The sequence below is a fragment of the Sardina pilchardus genome, chromosome 20 (genome assembly GCF_963854185.1).
Source record: "Sardina pilchardus chromosome 20, fSarPil1.1, whole genome shotgun sequence".
Lineage (NCBI taxonomy): Eukaryota > Metazoa > Chordata > Actinopteri > Clupeiformes > Clupeidae > Sardina > Sardina pilchardus.
Window position 1 is genome coordinate 13,231,962 of NC_085013.1, and position 23,850 is coordinate 13,255,811.

The 23,850-nt window shown below is 43.4% G+C and overlaps 1 protein-coding gene across 2 annotated transcripts; it reads left to right on the plus strand.

Moving 5' to 3' along the window:
- Window positions 1–8,392: 8,392 nt before the first annotated feature.
- On the plus strand, window positions 8,393–23,030 carry LOC134067736 (uncharacterized protein C14orf132). 2 transcript variants are annotated; one of them, XR_009936551.1, is made up of 4 exons: window positions 8,393–8,595; window positions 21,028–21,528; window positions 22,009–22,087; window positions 22,977–23,030. XR_009936551.1 is itself a non-coding variant. In XM_062523151.1 (2 exons), the coding sequence occupies exons 1-2, from the start codon at window positions 8,569–8,571 to the stop codon at window positions 21,265–21,267; spliced, it is 267 nt and encodes an 88-aa protein (XP_062379135.1). In that variant the 5' UTR covers window positions 8,393–8,568; the 3' UTR covers window positions 21,268–22,937. The 2 variants fall into 2 exon arrangements, 1 of the variants encoding a protein (XP_062379135.1); XM_062523151.1 differs by lacking the exon at window positions 22,977–23,030 and having other exon boundaries at window positions 21,028–22,937.
- The last annotated feature ends 820 nt before the right edge of the window (window positions 23,031–23,850 follow it).

The window sequence follows — 23,850 nt, forward strand, 5'->3', positions numbered from 1 at the left end:
GCATTTGCATCCCGATGAGATTAAGAGCCTGATGTGGGCTCATTACCGGCCTCCTCTCCTTCCACTAAATATCATCACCGCTCTCTTTCCCATAACTCATTCAAGGGACACATCCGGTGCCCACAACAATGAGTACCGGAGAGATACCGTCATAAATCAAGAACCTTACAGGCAGCTCGATAGCTTGGGGAAAAACATGTTGCAAGTGTGCAAAAGGTTAAATTGTATTGTCACAGCAACCTTTTGTGAACTTGATAAACAGCGGATTTGTCCCCTGGGCTCAATTGGAAACGTTTATAGGAAGAGAGAAAAAGGAAATTGATCAGTTCTAATTTCCCCTATTTATCAATGTATACATTACAGCTGTGTCAGAAAAAAGGACTGTCTTTGAGAATTTGAAGATCAGCAGCATGTCATTTACAGATTTCCTCTGATTACATTTTATCACGACACAGGTAAACAGGCAATACCATTTCTATCAGTGGACAAATAACTGAAGCTACAGATAAGGCCAAGCAAGACCTGACCAGTTGTAAACAGATGTTACAGAAATATTGGATCACTGATATTGCTATTATCCTCTGAAATTAATCTGTTTCACATAGTGAATTGTGCTTTATGGCTTTCAGTTTTACAACATTTTCTATTTTCCAAGCTGAGATGTATTGAATTTCCTAAAGACTGCAGACTTTGCTCTTACCATCGGTAAAAGCAGTAGCACTGAGAAAGACTGTGCTGACTTGGGCAAAACATCACATCACACCACTGACATCAAACAACCAATTAAAATGGAATAGAATCAGATGAGACACTATCCCATAAAAGGCAATGTTGCTTGTAAAAAAAATAGCCAGTCTATTGTTTGTGGGATAGCCTGAGGTTCACCTCAGTTACCCCACAAATAAGAGACTAGACTCACCTCAGCTCACCTCACAGTCACCTCCACCTCCACCCTCCCTCATCTCCATTCCTTCATCCCAGCGAGGTGCACTTTGCCCGTGTGCTGCACTCAGACCCGTTACCCGCATGGACATGAAGAAAAAGATGAAATCCTCTTTTAGCCTTTTAGCTGCATCTGTAATCCTAATTGAATTGAGAATGGAGGGGGTCCTTGGAGAAATCTCCTGTGAAACACAGGGATTGACTCACACTCTGCCATCCATTATCCTAGCGCCCCTCTCCAGATGTCTGCCTGTCAGTATGAAGAGCACGCTGCCTCACGCCCCCCATCTCTCTGATGGAAGCTGGTCAGACACAGATGACCTCTAACAGCCCATATTTGGTCCTGTTTCCTCTAAAAACGATGGGGCAATTGCTCTGTCGCTAGTTTGGAGTTTAACACGGTTTTAAACTCGGTGGTGACGCAAGAAGTCACGTGACGACTTAAGCTCCATTGCTGTGTCATATGCACCTGTGGTTTAACCTGCTGCTGCGTTTTACCTTGATCTCAATTGCTGTGTCTTCAAGGAAATTCAAATCACCCACTAGAGGGCGCATTTAATGCGTGTTAGTCTAATCTCGGAAAGGACATGGTTTTGCGGTAGACTAAACCATAGTTTGCAGGATAGCAAGATAGGTGACAGCTTACGCTTCATAAACCGACACATACACACACTGTTGGCTAGTTTGTACTTATTACACAGTAGGCTACAATAAAGGCTACAGGATAGCCGTTGCTTAAGTTGGCAAATGCCTAACTACAAATGTACAAAGAACGAGTAGGCCTATTCGTAAAATAGCCTAACGCACGGTAGATCGTACCATCAACCCTCGACTATGGTCTTTATTTAGGCTACTTAGGCTGCGCAAAGCATTTATTTGAGGCAGACTTCCAGGCAAGAACTTTTGTTACGTGCGTTTTATTGTGAGACCAGAGAGACATGCGTTTTGTTAGCGGCACCGGCAGGCTATTAAAAGCAGTAGTTTTCAGTTTAGTTTGGGGTTTAATTTACTTTTGGACTGTTTGGTGATGTTGCTAAATGTAGAGACTGATGGGCACTGAAATATTATTATATTTGAAGGTTCACTATTACGTTTCATGTCGTTGAAAGGGATTTCCGCCCGCTGTTTGCGGGAGGCGCTTTCATTCATTCAATGACTGAATAGAATATGTAAGGGATAATCAACGACGCGCCGTGCGTTTATAGGAAAATAATGCATGTTCGAAGTGGTAATAAGGACCCGACGCCGCAGGCGTCGATAAGTGCATCATTTTCCTAGAAACGCACAGGGCGCGTCGTTGATTATCCCTTACATATAGAATAGAATAGAATAGAATAGAATAGAATAGAATAGAATAGAATAGAATAGGGGCGTTTTCCCCCACTCTACCCTACTTGTTTCATCCCGTGAGAGAACCAACCAACCAGCGGCGCTCGGGGAGCAGTATGATTTGAAAACGTCTGCCCCTATCCGACACACTAACATGCATTTCACAGGCATTAAAGACAGTTGTGACATTATGTAGCCTACACCGCACAGATGCATTTTGCCTGGCCATGGTGTAGGCCTGTTTAGGCTGACAAAATACGTAGCCTAGTCCCACATGGATTCGTAAAGGCTGGAATGCGCACGGAGCCATGGAATGTGGGTTTAGTGCCCAGCATAATTTGTCCATAGTTGGGCTGAAGTGTGGCGATTAAAAGGCTTATTTTTGCTCCTCCGTGTAATGTTCTATTTAATTCGTGACAATTGATTGATTGACTGATTTAATGTTATAAATAGCATAGCCTACTGGATAAGATTTCAGATTCAGATTTCCACAAAAGTAGCCTAGACTATTTCATGATATATTTCAACATTATTTGCGTTTTATTAAAATGTACTTTACATTTCCAAAGTGTTTTGGCACTTAGAGCGCATTTAGCCACAAGAGTCATAAAAAGTATCCGTCAAAATCCTGAAATGCGTTAAGACTGTTGAATTACGACTGCATCTGCTGGGGTAAAACTCAAAACAGCGTACTTCCGGCTTCCAGGCAGTTTAACCCCAGTGAATCAGCTGATCCTGTCTCATTTCTGACACAGCAATCACGTTAAACTTCGTGCGCAGCTGCGTGTTAAACTCCAAAACCTCCGTTTTAAGGAGCACGGTTTTAAATCGTAGCACAGCTAGCACAATGCTAACTGACAGAGCAATTGGCCCAGGATGTTTTGGATTGTTTGGAGATTTCTATGGCAGACCAGTAGAAGACCATATTTAGGCCTGTCATATGGAGTGAAACAGTATGCCTGCCTTGTCTGAATCAGAAACAACCCATCATCATAGGCACACTGAAGCCATCTCCTGATCAATGCGCTGGAGAGTTTGATGGTTTCTGGGTGAATTGTCATCTTCTACCTCCTCCTCATCCACATCACGTTCATTTCTTATTGGACGTGATGAATAAAGGGCCCCAGGTGCCGGATGAGGTTGGAGGAACTGAGACACAAACGTGGGGGCTGTCCGAGGGTATCGCGGGGAAAAGGGCGCCTACCCTGAGGACATCTCCGTCATTGCCCTCCTACATATCTACAAGACATTTGCTGTCATGACCGATATCAAAAGCGTCCGCCAGACCAGCCACAAGTTCTGGGCAGAAACATGTCATGCCAACCAACGCACTTTTGAGTCAGCAGACAGTGATGCAGGCCAGAGAGGACAGGAGACGCACGCGCCGAATACAAAGTGAACTCAAAAGTTGCTATGGTCTCACAAGAATTTCAACAGAAACTTTGGTATGGATCTCTTACCCCAACACAATTCTGTCTGCTTTAATCATCCTGGGAAGCAGTGGTTCACAGGGAATTACATTTTCCTTCATCGAGCCGTGGAAAAGGCTTATTGATATCATAAACTTTCTAGCACTCTTTATTTTTTGTCAATGGTGCTTTGTACCGTATGTTCCAAAGCTAAAATATATGTGGCGTTCCTATGAGCTTACGCAAAACAGACCTTAAATTTCCGACAGCAAAATGAACACATGCAATATTAATCTAAAGAGGTGGGCCTATGGACCCCAAAGACAAGGTGTAATAGGAAGGCTCTTTGAAACAAGAGTGGAAGATGTAGTGCGCTGTATAGGAAATGTTACGGAGAGTGCAGAGACAGGTCAGGCCTGTGAAACATGGCAGCTCTCCGTATGTGCATTGTACATTTGTGACCTCAGCGCTCATGTGTGTTGTCAGGTTATATTTAGAAGCAACAAACAGTACCTCTATGCAGTTAAAGATAAAAGACCATTTCTGTGGGTGTGGCTATGCTGACTTGTTAAATCCAATACAGTATACACTCTAGTTCTAAAATCTTGATGTTTAATTAATGTGTAGAGGAGGACATAAATCAAGCATTTAATTAGTTTCTGTTGTGAAAATAATAAGGAATTATTGATTAACACAATTAATTGCTTTACTTAAATGTGAGAGCACAGTCATATTGAAATTGTTACAACATTTCTAAGATTCAGAACAGTGCAGTTCACATACTGAGTGCTACCGGCCCAGCACAAAATACCTTTTCCCCCATTTGAATCAGGTGACTATGAAATGTATCTTTTCTGTAGTCTAGCTGTTATCATAACTTATTTAAGGATGTGCAGACACCCACAGAGCAGGAGTGAGAAGCAGTGTTTGTTTAGTTTTGTGCAAAAGCATACATGTGGAGGTTTGCAAAATTTATCAAGTCATTGACAAAAATAGGTACATTTACTATACAATGGCATACTTTCATATGACATCAGAGTGACCTTTCCTGGCCTAGTCCTATTCAGGAAACTAAAAAAAACAATCTGATGTGATATATCTCACAAAAAGGGACCTTAAGAGTGACAAAGCACCATATTATCAATGGAGCGGGAAAACCTAACATGGGGAAAACTCTACATTTACAAACAAAAATACAGGAAACATAACTTATTGAAGTCATTCATTCAAAATATCCATATCCAAGATACATGTAATGGCCTGTGCATCCTATGATTTCGCCACGATTTTGTCGTAGTCGTCAAATTTCCTGTGTCGTGCCTGAATATGAAAGGTTGGGAACGATGCCGAAGGAGGAACACGTCTTGTAATATGACATATTCAACGACTGGCCATTTATGGTCTGCGACATTTCACAACTCCATGACCATGGATTGTTAGATTTTTTGGGGATTCTCCTATGGCTCCTGTATTGACACGGACAGCATGACGATATGCCACAAGTAGGCTTCAATGGGCTACATGATCTTGTAATGTGGCCAATCTCCAGAGCAAGAATTTACGTTTCTATGATCGCCTAGTCTGACATGGTTAATTGTGAAAGACCATAATATGGAAGACAAAAAAAACTGTAATCTGCATAGGCATAGACACACATGCATGTATACTTCAGAACTACATGCTGTTTTGACAAAATACATGTCAAAATACATGTCATATGTTAAAGGTGTTTGATAGTTTGTAAAAGGATCAGATCTGAGAATCTGACTTTAGACAAGAACATAGGCCTATAACTTGCTGAGAAGGCACAGCTGACTCACACCCTTTCTAAACAGGGAAAACATACAAGTCAGTCACTAATTACACAGAAACACAGCCTCCTACAGTACATGTGTATGTCCCTTGTCTGTCAGGACTCCCAGTCAGTCTCTTAGTCATACTGTAAGGATGGCCTAGATCAGGATGAGGAGCGCATCACTATTGGCGGAGCTCTTTGCTTTAAGCTATCACACTCGCGCAGTATGGGTCACCGCCACAAAGAGAGACACCCAACTCAGGCATGGCGCATGACAAAATGCCAACCAGAGTGTGAAATCCAGACGCACACATCAGTCTCACATCACGTGTGTGGGAGAGATACAGGACATCTGGAGATAGACTAAAGGGAACAGCCAGGCCTTTCTCTCCGAGATAATGCCCATTCATAAAGGCCTCAATGGCCGTCCATAAAGGCGCGCTATTGCCTTAAGGACATGGCGCTAGGGATGTGAGTTGTCCCCTGTTGATGTACTGGGGATGGATGAGCCACAGGGAGCACCTCGTGGAGTGTCCACACCTGGGGACAGGTGGAGGGGCCAAGTGGGCAAGGCCCAGGACTCCGAGGAGACTTCCATGCCCGCCTCGCTCACACGCAATGTCCTGCTCGTGAAGGATGACAAATGGGGGCAGCGGAGTCACCCATGCGCTGTGACGGTCAGCGGGTGAGCGATGTCGCCTCGGGCCGCGGCTGCCGACGGGAAACTGCTGCGTCGGCGGTTTTCCGCTTTTCTCTTCTCGGAAAAAGGAGGACTGGAAGAAGACGTTCCAATCCACACGAGAATAGTTATGACACATACTGTACTTTGACATACAGTACATGTGCTGTACATCACACACACACACACACACACACACACACACACACACGCACACACACACACACACACACACACACACACACACACACACACACACACACACACACACACACACACACACACACACACAAACACACACACACACACGCATGCACAAACACACACCATTATCACTTCACACAGCAGAAATTGTCCATAAGGGAGCCGCAAATGATGTACAGCACTCTGCTGTTGTCCTCTTCATCTCAGACCGGGCAAATGCGAGCTGATGGGACGACGGAGAAGGTCAGACCAGAGCGCTGACCCATGGTTTCCTCACACAAACCACCTCCAACTGAGAACACACCACCCCTCCATCTCCACCCCAACCACTGCCCTCCACCCCAACCACCACCCACCCACGGCGGAGAGCACGGGCCCGGGCACTCTGGAGCCGCTGCGCCAGCCGCATGTGGCGGCTTCTCCAGCGGCGGTCGGGATGGAGCCACACTGCGTCATAAAGGGCAGCGGCGGTGGAGTACATGGAGGAGCAGGAACTCTGTGCTCTCGGCTCCCCGCGACGCACGAGGCTGTGGCTTAAACAGCCACCCAGGGAGAGATAGGATCGAGATGGTTAATTTAACCAGCCCAGCTGCTCTGCAGAGCAACCAGCTGAGGAGAAACTCCACGGGCCAGCTATTATACTTTCAAAGCTGCCCACAACCCAACAACAGTCTGATACCTACACACACAAGGAGAGATACAGATAGATGAATAAACAATATTTTATCACATAAAGATTTTGTGAATATGGTTACATACTGTATAATCAGTTCTTCAGTAGAATCCCGTTTTTGGCAATAAATGACCAATAAATATGATGGTCCGTTTGAATATGCATAACAACAACCTCTTTTAAAGAGTTACTTCCAGTGACGTCCTCCAAGTAAAATATGTGGATTCCGCATACACTTCAGTAGGTTCATTCCAGTTTATTCAGTCAGTTCATTCTAGTTCTCTCTACAAGATGCTGGAAGCCTACTGTCCCTCAAGCCTGTGCCATGGAGGATTAACAGTAAATGATATGCTAATATACAGTACCCTGAATATTTATGTGTAGGCTACTGAGGAAGTTCTGATTGACACATATGGAATAATATGCATAATGTTTGAACGAGCATTGTAATTATTTGAAAGAACAATATGAAAGTGCCACAGTGACTCTCTCATTCTCTCTCACACACGTCACCCACTCTAGTAGTCTGTATGCGCACACCAGTGAGAAGCTTGCTCTGGTTTTTGGATGGAATAATAATAAAGGTCCCCAGGGAGTTTTGAGGACGCACTCTTTCCCTTGTGAATTTTGAAATTTGAGTCTTACTTTGTTTAAGTCAGCTCAGTTGATTATTATTACTAGGTCCATCTTTTAACATTCTCCAAACAAACACAATTATCTTGATTCAAGATTGCTATCATTCCATTAGAGATAACGTGTTGCTGATACTGTTCAAACTAGCCATTTAGCAATGGTTAGGAAAACATAGGCCTATAGCATACTTGGATTTGTAGATTGTTATTCTGCATGATTTGGTCCTTCGTAGCTAATATGAAAATAATGTTTTGTTTTCTAGTTGAAAGGAAGGTTTGAATGTTTCTGATGGGGTGAGTGGTAGGCAAAATTCATTTGCAAGTTATTTTAGACATATGGCTAATTCTTATCAGATCATAATTGAAATCGAAGCCAATGAGTGTGAAGTGTTAAATATCCTAGAATTGATTTAGTCGAACTCCCTTTGCCACAATATTCTCACACAAACTTCAGTATGAAATCAATTAATGTTCTACACAGCGTGGCCGATCGACGGAGCGGATGGTAAAGAGAGAGAGCGTGTATGAGAGAGAGAGAGAGAGAGAGAGAGAGAGAGAGAGAGAGAGAGAGAGAGAGAGAGAGAGAGAGAGAGAGAGAGAGAGAGAGAGAGAGAGAGAGAGAGAGAGAGAGAGAGAGAGAGAGATTAACTATTGCACATCCTGACAGCGCACCCACTGAGTGCTGTCTCCCGCCTCAGCATCCCCGCCCGCTCTCGGCTCACTCGCCTTCGGGTTGTGCTGACGAACTGACGCCCGTCAAAACTGCTCTGACTACGACATCATTTCCATGGAGCGAGGACCTTTAGAGATTCGCGGTCGTCGATGTTGTTTAGAGGAGTAAATCATACTAAGACGTCTTCAAGCAGCCCCACGTAACTTCTATTTGGGTTCTCCAGTCAGTAAACATGGATCTTTCATTCATGGCAGCACAGGTAAGATACACGTCTGGCCTCAAATCATTTGTTTTCCAGTTCGACATGGTGCAGACTGAAACACAACTTTTGTGTTTTTAAATATGTGGGCGTGGTTCGAAAGAGTTTAAGGACACTATTTTTCTTGTAAAAGTCTAGCCTACCAGTACCAGTTATTGAGTGAATAGCCTACTAAAGATCAATTATGGTAATTCTGATGGAAATTTTGAACAGGTTGACTACTTGTGGTTTAACAATGTAGCCCATGTTTGTTTGGATAAAATGGAATGAACATTTCTATGGTATGACAAGCTAGAAATAGAGCTAAAACCAACACGAAATGTGTTTTCAAATAGCTTCTCGTGTAATACCTAGGCTTACAGTTGGCCTTTAACAAAAAAAATATCAATGTATGTTTTAGACTGTTGAACATTGTACAGTAGCTACTGAAGCCTACGGGAGAAAAACGCCCTCTGGCTGCTGTAAGTGGTCAGATGAAACTACCACCCATCCGCTGTAAACAGAGGGTGGATAGGCTCATCTTCACCTTGCTGATTTATCTAACAAGTAGCATAATCTCTTTATGGTTATATATAGTGTATTACAACACCATCAAGGGCACAGTTGTTTTATTGATATTGTATGGGATGGTTTTTTATTTGGGATTTTTCTGTGAAATAGCGTTTTTCATGGGGTTTCAGCAGTCACAGTTAAGGGGTGAATCTATCTTTGGTGGTACTTATCTTCAGGTCTAGGGTATCTGTTATCTCACACACACACACACACACACACACACACACACACACACACACACACACACACACACACACACACACACACACACACACACAAAGTTGCAGTCAGTGAGTAGATATTCACTGCCCCCTTACAGATCACCGAAATGAACCACAGTTGATGGAACACATTTCAGAACCTGGTTATCTGGATTCAGCAGGGAGAACACGGGTTCTATCTCTGTTTATCCACCCCTGTCAGCAGGAGCAGCATGCTGAGTGATGGGCTCTCACCACATGCCATGCCTGAGAATATCTCTTCAAGCCAGTGTAGTGCCTGTATTTGTTTTTGAGGGCAGAATGACTTCAAATAGACTAACTCAGACTTGAGATGAGTGGGCAATGGGGATACTGTATAGATTTTGCCTGAGGGGGCAGCTGCCTGTGCGTTATTTGGACAGTAATGTACAGTACGCAGGTGTGTTAGCATTCAGGTCAGTGCTGATGTTTAGTGAGGGAGCACCAAGATTCAAGTTTCTCTCGTTTTTTTTTCTCTTCTTTGCACTTTGTGTTTGGAGAGCATGCCTGACCACGCATCATTGAACTAAACCAACAGTTCATCCATGTGTTTTGATTACCAATTAAGACGACGAAGCAACACTTGAGTGGTCGCAAATGAAACAGTCACACTCCATTAAGTTGAAGGCTCACATGCTGTCACATATAGTTGAAGCACAGAGAAATGTTGCCCTCGACACATGAGTAAGCCCAGTACAGTCTTGGACACCAGTGTCACTTGAAAGGCTCGTCATGTCTGTCAAATGCTGTGGAATCGTCTCTTAAGGATGACAAGATGCTTCCAACGCATTGCAAATTATGACTGCTGACATAATGTCTGACGTGTTTTGTATTGTTATGACGTTTGACAGAAGAGTCTCTGGCTTTCATATTTCTCAATATGACTGGAACACATGATGGTGGAGAGTCACCTGCCAAAGCTATTACACGTAACTGAGCAGTTCTTCTCCAAGATCATGGTGCTTTAATGTGTTGTCTTGTGGCGTACAGTGTTGTTGAATCTGTAATATTCTGATTACATATCAAAATGATGAGACAAATGAGAAAATTGAAAAGCTGACTTCACAATCTTTCATATTGTAGTATCGCATCTGAGTTGCGTATGTTGTTAGTTTCATGTTTAGATGTTAGGTTTTTATTAAGACTGAATGTAATGTTCACATGTAGAAGCCTATGGGCAATATTTTAATGGGCCTGACTTCCTCGAGGCCATTGGATGGTTCATTGTGTTAAACATCCCACTATATTCCATGGAGAAATCACCACACAGCTGTTGTCCTTTTAGACTCCAGCATGCCTTTGATTGATGGGCCCATATTTCAATATTCAGATGCGTGAAATTGACATGTTCATCGGTGTTCATGGTCATGTTGCTTGGATTTATAGCTGTGTTTGTATTAGACAATTTAATTGTTTGAGAAGTGCTGTAATATGTCAAAGAATGGATCTGGCAAAGAGAGGTCAAGGACGACATTATTCTGTGGTATGTTTACTTTGTATGTTTACTCTGTCACATAGTCTAACCCCCCATATCCACTTGCATGACAGAAAAGCAATAACTGTTACGGTAGAAAGCTGCAGTGATTTTGCTAGGAGATAGAAATGCTTTCATTAGAGTGGCTGTGTGCTTCTGGTATTTCTGTTGCATATTGCCGTGCCTGAAATAATCTAGGGCTGGAACCACTAAACTCTGAAGCAATTCATTTCTGTCAGTTCAGCAGTTCCTGGATATTTCCGTGTTTGCTTCCCAAAGTTGCCTATTCTCTCTCATGATATCTCAGTAGCTCTGCATGACAAGGGCACCATAGTAGACTGGGGATTTCATAGCATATCCTCTCTCCTCTTCAGAGGGGTGTTTCTTCTATACAGCTTCAGAGAAGAATGACCTCAAAGACTTGGCTTCAAAGTGGAATTTGATTTGTGCTCAGCTGAAACTGATATAAATACTATATGTGAGTTCACACACAGCTGAGCGATCCCATTGTCCATGTCTGTCCTGCAGCTCAGTGGCATCTTATTTAAATTGAATGTCTACTGCTTTGACCAGACAGGCTATTTTCAGAATGACCCTTGCACATTCAGTCAGAGCATTGCATGTGTGCAAATTGGCATGACATGAAAAACATGCTGTGATCCCTGCCATCATTGCTGCCACCGTGGATGCAGTAGAATCAAATTTCACCAAGAGATGGAATGGATTCGGATCATTTGTTTGGCTTGAACTGCAGAATGCGCATGTTATTACACTCTGAGATGACTGTGGTTTTGAGCACGCCATCCACATGCTCTTCTGCGTCCACATGTGAAGGAGGAAGTGCGAGGCACGCTGATGTGCCGTGCATTTGCCCAGGGAAGCTCTGTTAATGATGTGGTACATAGTAAATGAAGGGGTTGTGTGTGTGCGTGTGTGCGTGTGTGTGTGTTTGTGTGTGTGTGTGTGTGTGCGTGTGTGCGTGCGTGCGTGCGTGCGTGCGTGCGTGCGTGCGTCCGTGCGTGCGTACGTGCGTGCGTGTGTCTGTGTCTGTGTCTGTGTCTGTGTCTGTGTCTGTGTCTCTGTGTGTGTGTGTGTGTGTGTGTCTGTGTGTGTATGTTTCATACTTGATGTCAAAACACCTGTGCTTGGTAAGGCAATATTCTACGAGAGGGTTTTGACAATGTATACACAAACAAGATTTTTTAAAGGAGTCATTTGGCTTTGCATCTGAATGTCATAAACCACGGTAATGACTGTTGACATTTTAGACACGTCATTAGTCTGTTTAAATATGTAATCTTTCAACATTGATAGTGTCAATTATCGCTACATAGAGAAGCTTACACATCAGATATAACATGTTTTTATACACAGGCATTTATAATTACTCATATTCATAATAACGAGTATAAATACCATAATTTATTTATGATTTAATTAAGCTGAAATGTGTGCATTCAATCTGCACAATGCCATTCTTAACCCTACGTGAACGTCATTATTAGGCATTTCATGCTTTCCAAAATCGGCTCATCTGTTTCACAAGTTTGAATAAAATGTTTGAACTTAAAGATCATTTAGGAGACACCATTTCCATAAAGCATGACTGCTTATACCAAATCAGAAGAATGCCAATGTGAGATGACCATTAGAGGAAGAAAAACCTTTTCCCCATAGGACAGCCTTGACCCTTGAACCCAATCTGGAGATGGTGGTAGAGAGAGCAAGATGTGCAGGTGTGGCTCATTGTTCCTCAAACAATTGTCTCTCCATTACACAAGCTCAAAGAGGTTATGTAAGGGGTCCGTTTGACCGCACAGGTGTCCGTGTTCATATTACTGGCCCTCTGTGTCCCCTCAGATTATGCCACTGAACTGCACAGATCCTCAGCATATTAGCATATTACTCCATATCACTATCTATTCATCAGTCATTTCCTGCCTCCAGTCTTCCCTTTCAGACATATTCGAATGCAGCTACTAAAGTTAGCACTTTTGCAAGACGCTCCCTCTAAGTAACTCCCAACTGTAAGCTAAAGCAGCCAATTTCCTTCCTTAAACGGAAAGTTTTACAGAATAACTCCTTGCTGCTGAAAGACTAATATCGTTATGCAACGGGGCTCTAAATGAGCCTTTCAGGGAAGTTGCTGCTGTCTACAGAAAGCAAGCTGCCACTGAGGGAACACCAGACGACACCAACACAGAAGCGTTTCCTAATATCGGTCTCATAGCTGACGTCCGGGGTATTCACGTCTGCGCCACTGTGCTGAGGGTGCATCGCTCATCGCTATTCAAACCCAACAGCTGCACAGACGGCAAATACTGTAGCTGTGGACTTACTGTGTGAGTCACCACTGTTGTGTCTCACATATTATGTGTCTCTCTGTGACTTTCTATGTGTATGACTTTGGATGTGTGTGTGTGTGTGTGTGTGTGTGTGTGTGTGTGTGTGTGTGTGTGTGTGTGTGTGTGTGTGTGTGTGTGTGTGTGTGTGTGTGTATGTGTGTGTGTGTGTGTGTGTGTGTGTGCGTGCGTACTGGATAGGATGTGTGTGGGTGATGGGTGCATCATTGCTAAGAGCTTAATCTAAACCAAGGTGGATTAGCTCAGATCACCAAGCATTTGCTGGGACATTTTTCTCAGCAAACAGCTTCATAAGCTGTCCCTCACATCTTCAAAATGTCAGCCTCGTCTGACAGATCCCCAAACATCCCCACCCTCGCTGGCTCTCTCTCCATTCTCCACAGAGAGGTCTCCTGCATTTGTAAACAAGATTAGAATCTAGCCCCAATAAACTGGTTAGTTTATTGCCTTGTCTGTTTTCTTTTTACTGAGCATGCTGCGTTCACTATACCTGGTACATTATACACACCCCCACCAGAAAAGAGTTTCTAGCTCATTTGTGACAAAATGAATGAACGTCCATTCCTGTTCACCGGCCAGTGGCTATTTTCCTGGAAGTTGTGTCGAGGCTGCTGTCTGTTCAACTGTGTGCCCTTGGGCAATTCTTTCATTTCTGGTTATGTCACTGTTATTTGTGTACCAGCCACCTAGCAAACCTGATTATCCTAATAAGACAAAGGCTAAGAGGAAAGTGCTGCTTTTTATGTTCTCCCCAAGCGAAATATTCTCTCTGTACAGCCACATCTGTATGCACATCCACTGAACTTTAAGCCCCCAAGAGCTAGTTCCATATAGGTCTGAATACATTCATCATAATAATTCATACATTATTATATTATAGTAGTAATTTAAATGCTGAGTAACTACATTCCACTCTAAGGTGGTCTACTATTACTTTTGTGCCTGAATTTTTACATTTATTTTAATATTATTTTGTTCAATTTTAAGTATTTTGTTGTGTGTCCTTGATCATATGATGTTGAAGATCAGAGGTCAGAGACAACCCTACTCTCCACACAAAACCACAATGACAGGGAAATGTGCGGATGCTTTTGGGTTCCCAGTGAGAAATGAGAAGTCGGAGAAGTGGCCAAACACCTGCGCTGGCTCTGTAACTAAGTGTGATTGTGCAAATGAGCTAATTATCCCTCGTTGGCAGACAGGCAGGACGTACAGTAACGACTCTGGGGGTTCTGAGTCACACACGTTTTGATGAATTGCTCTGTGAGCAGCTGTGTTGATGTCTCTTGTTGCTGAAGTTTAATCGCTCATTTGCGCCATGCACAGCCTATAAAAAAAACACACTCTCCTCACCGGGTTCCACCAAGATCTCTTTCATAATGTGTGGCTTTCACTCCAGTGTAGTAAAGAAAAGATACCAGGCAGGCGCTGAATGAACTCTCCACATATCTATTTTTCAGAGCGACTGATTCAAGTGGGATGGGGGGCCTCTGGGCTCTGTTCATGGTGGGTGAGTGCTTTAGTGTGGTCAGTGCCCAGGAGCTGTAGCAAGGCAGGATGTGGTTGCTTTCTCATTCCTCTCTTCCCTCTGGCCTGTAAACAGCATGGAGAAGCACTCAGTTCTGAGTTCAAGAGAGAGAGAGAGAGACGGATAAAGGCTAAAAGATATTAAACAACTTTCCTTCAGAACATTAGTCAAGGGCACCCAAGGAACAAATGTATATACTGTAGATATTTAAAACAAGAAGCTCTCAAAAAGCAACATTTTTGACAGACAGGATTCTATCATGAATACTGATGGAGGCCACGTATCGGGCTCAGGCAATCCCCTCGCTCTCTCCTCTCCTCTGTCGTTCTCCTTCTTTCTGGGCCTCGTTTTTCTTTTCTCTTGATGCCTCTCTACCTCCTTCCATCCCTCTCTCCCAGTGCCCCCCCCCCTCCCCTCTCCAGCACCACTGTTTAACGGTGATGTATGCTGTGTGGGGGGGCCTTTGACAGGTGTAGGCTCTGGAGAGAACCTCAGGCTGGCCGGCTGGCAGGCAGGCAGGCAGGCAGGGAGGGATGGAGGGATGTATGTGGGGATGGAGGGGAGGAAGCCGAGCGCTCCAGACACAAAGCCTCCCTCAGCGCGCCAGAGCAGCGCTATAGCTCCAGGATGTCCGCGGGGGCTCAGCAGGGCAGCGTATGTCACCAGAGACGCCCCGGCACCCTCGGCCACCGCCGCCTCCGAGTGACGCGCCTCCCTCGGGGCCCTGCAGCTGCACCACTCCATTGTGCTATCTGCCACACGCTCACAGAGTAGCAGCGGGCTTTATCCATGCCGCTCTGGAGGGGATTGTGGCTACTTTCATATTACCATACCGTAGGCTTGATCTCCATTTCCATTACTGCTGTGGTGCTTGTTTGAAACTCAGTTGAAACTGGCTCATACCATACACGGCCACTTGGATATAGGTCTTATGTTCAGCTCGGGCTTATGACGCCAAGATTTGGGTTATGTCATTTCTACATATACAGGTTTTCACATCAGCAAGATTGCAATTCAGGACTGTTGCGAGCAGAGCTTCTTCATCACTCCTAAACCTCAGTAAATCTCAGACGGTGAATGGCGGTTCAATGAAAGTAAAGATTTGGCTTTAGATTTTCTTCCCTCATCTTTTTTTTTGGTCGCCCCATGTGTGGAGCGAGTTGAGATGGCCACAGTTCTCTAAATGAGATCTTACTTGAGTCCAGGCTCAATATATATTCCCTACCTCAGCTCAATATCACTCTGAGCCCAGCCAGATAAGAGAACCGAATGTGGACCCAGATAAAGGCACACAGAAGATTGTGTGTGTTTTTTTCTTCTTCTTTTTCATTTTGTATTCTCAGCAACCTAGGCTCTGACATGCTATACAACATGATTAAATTCTCCCTTTCAGCCACTCTATCAAGATACCCCCCATTACATCTCACAAATAGAACCTTTTTTAAAAAAACATGTCTCCATGGTAATGAATGGTACAATGCCCCGGTGGCTATTTGTATTTAGAGACAAGCACACACTGTCTCCTGATGCAATCTCCATAGTCTCTTTCCATCGTCCTCAATAGAGTGGAAAGAGTTCTCGGTTCCAAGACGTTACTACATCCTTTTGTCTGTCCGCGAATGGTTGTCAGGAAAACCCATTATTCGTTGCTAAGGACATCCCCCTGGCAACAGGCCGACTGAATGTATCATCAGCATTTTTAAAGGCACAGACACCAGATCAGAGTTATGTTATATTTCAGTATGTGGTATCTAAACATTTCCTGTCATATTTATCAGACGTATCATTTTATTTCATTAATGAGTCTGTGGAAATGTTCAGATATCAGTCATTATCACTAGAAGATATTGTAAATATCTCAGATATTGTTGCCATTATTTTTGATATGCAGATAATTCTTTGGGAAATATGTTCATGTCTTTCATGTTCTAGACCTTTCTAATTTTCACAATGAAAGTTGTGTTGCTATTGTGTTACATGTTTGGGTAAAAAATAATGAGTTGTCACGGCGGAAAGATGTGAATTTTTCACTTTGAGGAAAAGACAGGTCTTTGCTCTTTCCAGTGGAACCACAGATGCACCAACAATAAACCTATAAACAGCACTCACTTACGCTTTACATGACCACATTTGCCCATGAGGAATGGATGTTGGAGCAATGGTTCTCCCTTTCTCTTAGTATTTCCCAGTCCCATGGACAACATCCTGAATAGGTCATTCTTATTGTACGTGTAAAAGTGTGTATGAATTATTGTAGTATTGTTGATATTGATCTGAATGGCTGAAATGCCCTACAGTCACAGGGGACTATATCTACAGTATGGGACATTGCAGATGCAGGCTAGAACAAGTCGTGTAGGCTTCTTTTTGTGTCTGCATTATGTCCATATGCAATCCAAAGCACATATTGGAGTGCTTTGGGTTGCTCTCTGTGCATACAAAAATGCGCTACAAATGAAAATGACTTGACTTGATATGTTTAAGTGGTAAACTTGACATCATCTTTGAGCATCTCTTTCTCCCTCCCAAAAACCACCTTGAAAACCACACAACCTCCAACTAGGAAAAAGGGAAGTCCTCAGAGGCACAGGCTGCCTTCAGTGGTCAGACAGTTTGAAAGGCATCAGAGTTACTCCCACTGGACCAGAGGTTGGAAGCACATTCAGAATTTCATGAGATCCTTCAAAAAAGCAGGACACACTGTACAACACAAACAGTTTTTCGATATCTCTGGACTCACACCCGATTCAGACGTGCTGAGGCCTCTCAAAAATACATGTATGCAGAGTTATGGACTCAGTCAAACTTCAAGTATTTGGTGAGAAATAAGACTTTACTATTTATTTACACTTCTCAGACTACACCAATCAATGGAAGTCCATCAGAGTTGCTAAAACCGCAAGCTCTGGAGGTGGTGATAATGGCATCGATGAGGACAAAGCACCCAGCAGTGGCTACCCACCTGAAGGGAAATACTCTTCTCTTAAAAATAGCTTGCTGAAATATGTAAAGCTCTGAAGTTCTTCAATGAGCAGACATTTTTCTCCCTGGCAGCTTAAGCCTTCTGTTCGTCGGGGATGTGAAGGCAACACAGGCGCCTCAGTGGAGATTAAACTTGGGGCTCAGAATCTTTGGGGAAGCTTAAAGGGCTTTAATTCCTCACTGGCTCTCCTCAGCCTCATGCATTTCTTTAATGTTAGTCACCAGCACCAGACCTTAACTGGGGGTGGGCTCCAACACGCTGTTTTGGTAGAGGGGAGTACAGTACAGTCCAAGGTTTATCGGGTTGAATATTTATAGCTACTCAGACACATATAAATTAGTCTATGTCTATGAGAGTTCTAGAGAGTTCTCCCCTCCATGATAAGACCGTCTGGGCAGAATGGGGAATCATCTCTAATTGTTTGCGCTGTCAATTTTTCATTGTTTTGTTGTCAGAGCCTGCACCTCCTCACACAACTCAATTACTCACACAACACACTTTACCACTGACAGGGATTTCATCTGCTGAATGCTCTCTCTCTCTCTCTCTCCCTCTTTCTCTCCTGCTTCTCTCCATCTCCACCACAAGTTTGGGCATAGCATTGGAGAAAATAAAAACAAAGCGAAGCAAATTAAAAGTATTCTTGATAAAAAAAAAAAGCAGAAAAATAACCACAACAGCCTTCCTTTTCTCCATATTTCCTACGGAGGATAGGTTGTCATGTGGATTCATCTACTCCCCCACTACAGGGAGAGATTATTGAGTGATCATCAGGCGCATGCTAAGGAATCACCCCTCTTTCCATGTCCTATTGAGCGGCGCTGCTCTCAGTGAAACACTCTCCTCTTGGGGGGGGGGGGGGGGAGGAAAATCGATTCGGCCGACGTGGGAGCCGGCAAAGTCTTGGGTTGCGTGGCTATTCATCACACCAGTTTGGGTTCTCTGACTAATTCAAGAACTATTTCTCACAAATGTTAAGGCTGGCATCTTCCTAAAGTAATAAATAACAACCATTATGCAAATGCTATCTAATGCAGTGCAACTTTTTCTTTGCTTTTAGCGTCCTCATGTGGATCCATATATGAATGGAGCATTTCTCTCCATTGTAGTTTTCTTCGTATAGCCCCATGCTGTGCTTTCATTCTCCACTGAATAAAACTGCATTTTACTGTATGAGCTGTGCACGTAACTCATATTAGTCACAGTACAGCATATAGGCCCCTGGTATGATCAAGAGTACAGTGAAACACAAACATACTGTATGTTTGTTTACATAAGCATTGCTCTGATATGTTTTTGTGTTTACAGAAGCATTGCTCTGATATGGTTGTGGTTACACAAGCGCTGACACAAATTGGCGCTGATACAAACGATACGCCTTGACTAAATCAGCGCCCATTCATTCCATCTCACATGCATCAAGTAGATGCAAATGTATTCTCCAGAGGGAATCCAATTAATTTCAATACAACTTTTTTTCTGATTCATATTGCATAGTTGTGGAGTATAATTCAAATTGTAGAGTAGGCTATACACCCTGGAGAATCAGGAAATTCAACAAGGCTCTCAACAAGGACTTGTGCTTTTCCCCACATGGGTCTTCCAGTTTTATGAACCAGATCTTCATTACTAACATATATTTCTTTACCTGAATGTTTGCAAATGTATGGTATTGGTTGGCTGATCAATGCATTCATGGTCTGTTGAATTTTAATTTGGATTCAGTCTTTGTAATGGCTGACATGTTAAACAACCTGACTGCACACATAGATGCTAACTGGTAGCTCTATAACTATTGATTTTTACAATGACAACCATCACTATTGTGGTACAGTGATGAAGTTAGTGTTAGAGTGGATATTCATGAGATATTCTACAGACATTTATTTCTTATGGTTGCAGTACAACTAAAATACTTTTGGCAAAGACACCTCCAAAACATTTCGTCATCTTGTCAACAGTGCTATCTGACCCGTTTGTCTCGCCACTGTAGCCTGCATCTACAGCATCTACATCTGCATCTACAGTGCTGACATGCATCAGATGCCTCAAACAACAGGCTTTATATAGGGATAGTGCCAAATCGCTTTCGAATCATATTTGTCCTCATTTGGATGTGTTGCTTATTTTTTTATTTCTCATTATGTACCAAATAATGGACTTGTTTACTTTAACAACTAGTCTAACAATGTCTGACTCTGTACAATTCAGTCATGTATTCATGGAAATACCTCCACACCACCCTCTCACACAACTTCATATCTATACGTATCTACACGCACACTTGCATGTGTGGGAGAGGCGAGGGTGTGATCATGTGTGCGTGTTATGAGTCTTTTATATGATCCCATGTTTATGTATGCGTGTGGGGTGACAGAGAAAGAGATGGACAATATGATATATGCTCGGGAATGTAAAGTTTGCCTGAGAAAGAGAGAGAGAGTTAGAGTGTGAGAAAGAAAGTGATGTGTAGACAGCAGGGGCATGTGTGTCTCATCTCGCCCTGAGGTATTTTTAGCATTGTTTTCAGCCGTGTTTGTGCAGAGATGAGGAGGTGGAGGAGGCGGTGATGGTGGTGGAGGAGGCAGGCAGGGAGAGGAAGCGGTTTCTAGTGTGTGGGTTTTCTAGTGTGCAAGTGCCGGTGCCTGTACTGCACTCAGCTCTCTCATACAGTATGTACAGTAACTAGGAGCGCACGCTCCACTGGCCTGGCCACTAATTGTCTTGGGCGATAAATCACTTTACCTTGCCGCCAAATATCATCAAATATTTATTTATGTCTTAATTAAGCACAGGTTTCTGTGCCTGACATTGACCTGGTAGGAATGTGCCTGTGGTGGAAACCATGTCAGTTGTGTTGGAAACTATGGTTACAGGATATATAACCTCTTCGTCTATGCATTGTTTTTCATTACAGTCATTGTTCTGTTTAGATATAGCACATTGCAGTACTACCATACATTGATACAGCACTGAACTATAGCCCAAACTCTGTGATCTGTGTCTGTGGGGTTTTCATGCTTGTCCATAGGGACTCATGGAGTCAGTGCAAAGGGAAATGTGGGTAATAGATCTCATTAAGCACTAATGATCATCATATCGTATTGTAGACTGTATAGCATGAAGCATATACTGCATAACCACACCGCCACTGTAAGTTATGCATTTTTTATGACATATCATATCACAGATCATACATATGCAATATATCTCACCACTCTCCCCGTCTTTTTTCCCCATCTCTCTTTCTCTCTCTCTTTATTTCTCTCTCTCTATCTCTCTCTCTTCCTCAGATCCCTGTGATGACAGGTGCCTTCATGGACTCCTCACCCAACGACGACTACAGCACGGAGCACTCCCTCTTCAACTCCTCGGCCAGCGTTCACGTGGCGACGGCCTCCGCCTCCTCCGCCCAGGCCCCGCCCGACGACCAGCAGCAGATGTCCAGCGACGCCATCTGGCTCTGGATCGCCATCGTGGCCACCATCGGCAACATCGTCGTGGTCGGGGTGGTCTACGCCTTCACCTTCTGAAACCCCTCCACTCCCAAGAACCCCCCCCCCCCACCCCCACCCCTCCCGACCCTGAGAACATACTGTACGTGACAGCGACCACGCGGGGTGGTGCTCTAAAACTTTACAGCACCACCAGGCTCCCTGGTGGTCCAGTGGCGTGACTCTGTCTTGGATCTATGGAGATACCGAGACCCTAATAACCATCTGGCCCCTGCAGATCTTCACTGCCATGCGAGTTTAGCTGGATGGACTCCCCCCCCACTACCCTCAACTCAAATCGTGTGTGCACACTTTCACTAGAGCAGAGTGTGGGGCTTAAAAGAGGATTATGATGTAGTTAGTGAATTGGACCTGCTTAATCGCCCCCCAGATAGATGAGAGGCAATTAAGGAAAGTGCAGCTTAATTATTTGGATGAAGGGACCATGAATCTTGAAATGTTCCAAGTGAATCGGGTCATTACTGTTGCATTGCTCTGCACTTGGCAAACTTATTACATAATAAATAACTTGTAAATTCAACTGCCGGAGGTGGGTGACTTGAAACAACAGTGTTTGCTGCCGCTGTGGTGGGTGGCGCTTTTTGCATGAGCCCCGCTGTTCTTTCTTTAATGAGGGTTCTATCTGAGAACTCCATGGAGTGCATTAAGCCGCAGCTCCCTTCCCTTGTTCAGCCATATTAAGACCAACACGGAAGTGCAGCTTCATAGGCCGTCCCCAAACATGCGCTATAATGCTCTCCTGGTGTTCCTTTGTCACAGGTTATTAAACTACCAGTGCTGAGTGGACTACAGCAACAGAAGACTACAGTCCTAATTGTTTTGTCACTGTATGCAAATAGTAAGTAATTATTTTTTATGACAGAGACATTCCTCCTCCGACTAGATTGACTAGATTCATCATGGGAGTGGTTCAGTGGCAGCTGTTGCCATAGTGATTTTGATCTCATATGGCACTTTAATGGTATTTCTTCAACAAGACAAAGACAGGGCTCACTCACTGTAGGTGTTATTTTGATCGAGACCCATATGGGCAGCACACCATGCTTTAGTCAGTTGAGAAAGACGGCAAAAAATAAATATTTTGGAAAATGTGAACACATCTCTTCAGATTAAGTCAGTTATTGCACACTTTGGGCCTATCTATTTACAAGGTTAAGTAAGAGCTTGAACATCGTTCAGTCCCAGGTGTGACTATGTAAGTAAGTACAGTAACTAAGTAAGCTATGATCACCTGTGATGGTGGAATGAACATAGGCTTAAAGTAACACCAATAGCTGAATGGTGGTTATTAGAAATGGCCACAAACAAATGACCAGGTGTTACATTTTACCATGAAGCTAATTAAATGACATGACACAGGGATCTACTGTACAATATCTTTGTTGTTTTCTGCTATTTCCACTTTTAACAACCGGCCAAAATGTTTGTCATGCCAAATGTCAAATGATCCTGCTTGTTATATATTTTATTTTTCCTTTATAAAAGCAGGCCAATATGCAGCTGTGTAATCAGTGCCAACTCAAAGGGTAGCTCTTAGTGCCAGCTAAGCGTACTGTATATGAATGATTCAGTCGTACACTCAAATAGGGTCTTTGAAAGACCAGTTTTTATTTTTCATTTGAAAAAGTGTCTAATGCCTGTATTTGTGCTATATTATGACACACACACACATACAACAATAAACTGTTTTGTAATAAGACGCTATTGAGATGTATTGATGATTGCAGTGACCTCGATCTACAGTATGGTCTCTTGGACCCCCATTGTCGACTTGAAGGCAGTGCATGGTTAGGCAAGCGTTAAGGTTGCCTAACCGACGATGAGAGCCCAAAAGACAGTGACCTCAGCAGTGACCTTAGATGAGGTGTGCACAAATTCGGAGGTTCGAACAGATGGTATTTCTTACAAGTAAGTAACTAAAATAGCAAAAGACACACAGCTTCATTATACCAAGAGTAAGGGTCGGCATTTTCATTTATTCCTAGTTCATACAAGATGTCCATTATTGAAGAGTTCAATTCCTTGCAATTGCACAGGAAGGAGTGATATGAAGATAGATTAGGCCCACCTTCACATCTCTCTCTGCCCTGTCCTCTCCCCGCTGCCCTGTGGGGGTGTGAGAGCTGGAGGCAGTGATGGCTTGTTGATGGTGCACATCACCAAAGGGCTGAAGGTCATGATCAAGGACGGCCATTTTGTATCATCACAGCACATAATCCCCTAAGCAAAACACCTGCATGCTCTGATTACATGACTACAATGGAGAGCTTCTCGCTCATTGTACCTCCTGGTGGTTAATGCCACAGTCATTATTATTGAGTCTGGTTATTTTCCATTTCATGATGCTATTATATTGAGCTATAATGTAATTAATGGGTGTTGCGTGGGCAAATGTGAGTATGAACATTAGTCACCCTTTCTTTCAATTGCTACCATATTAAAGCAAGATGTATTATGGTCATATTCCCACATCATCTTGATAATTATTTCATCTTTATTCAGCGCTCACACAGTTCTAATGTGGTCATATATATGCACATGGAGCGCTAGTAATAATGCCCCTGGGGTTTATGATGATGCCATGTAATTCCCATACCCATC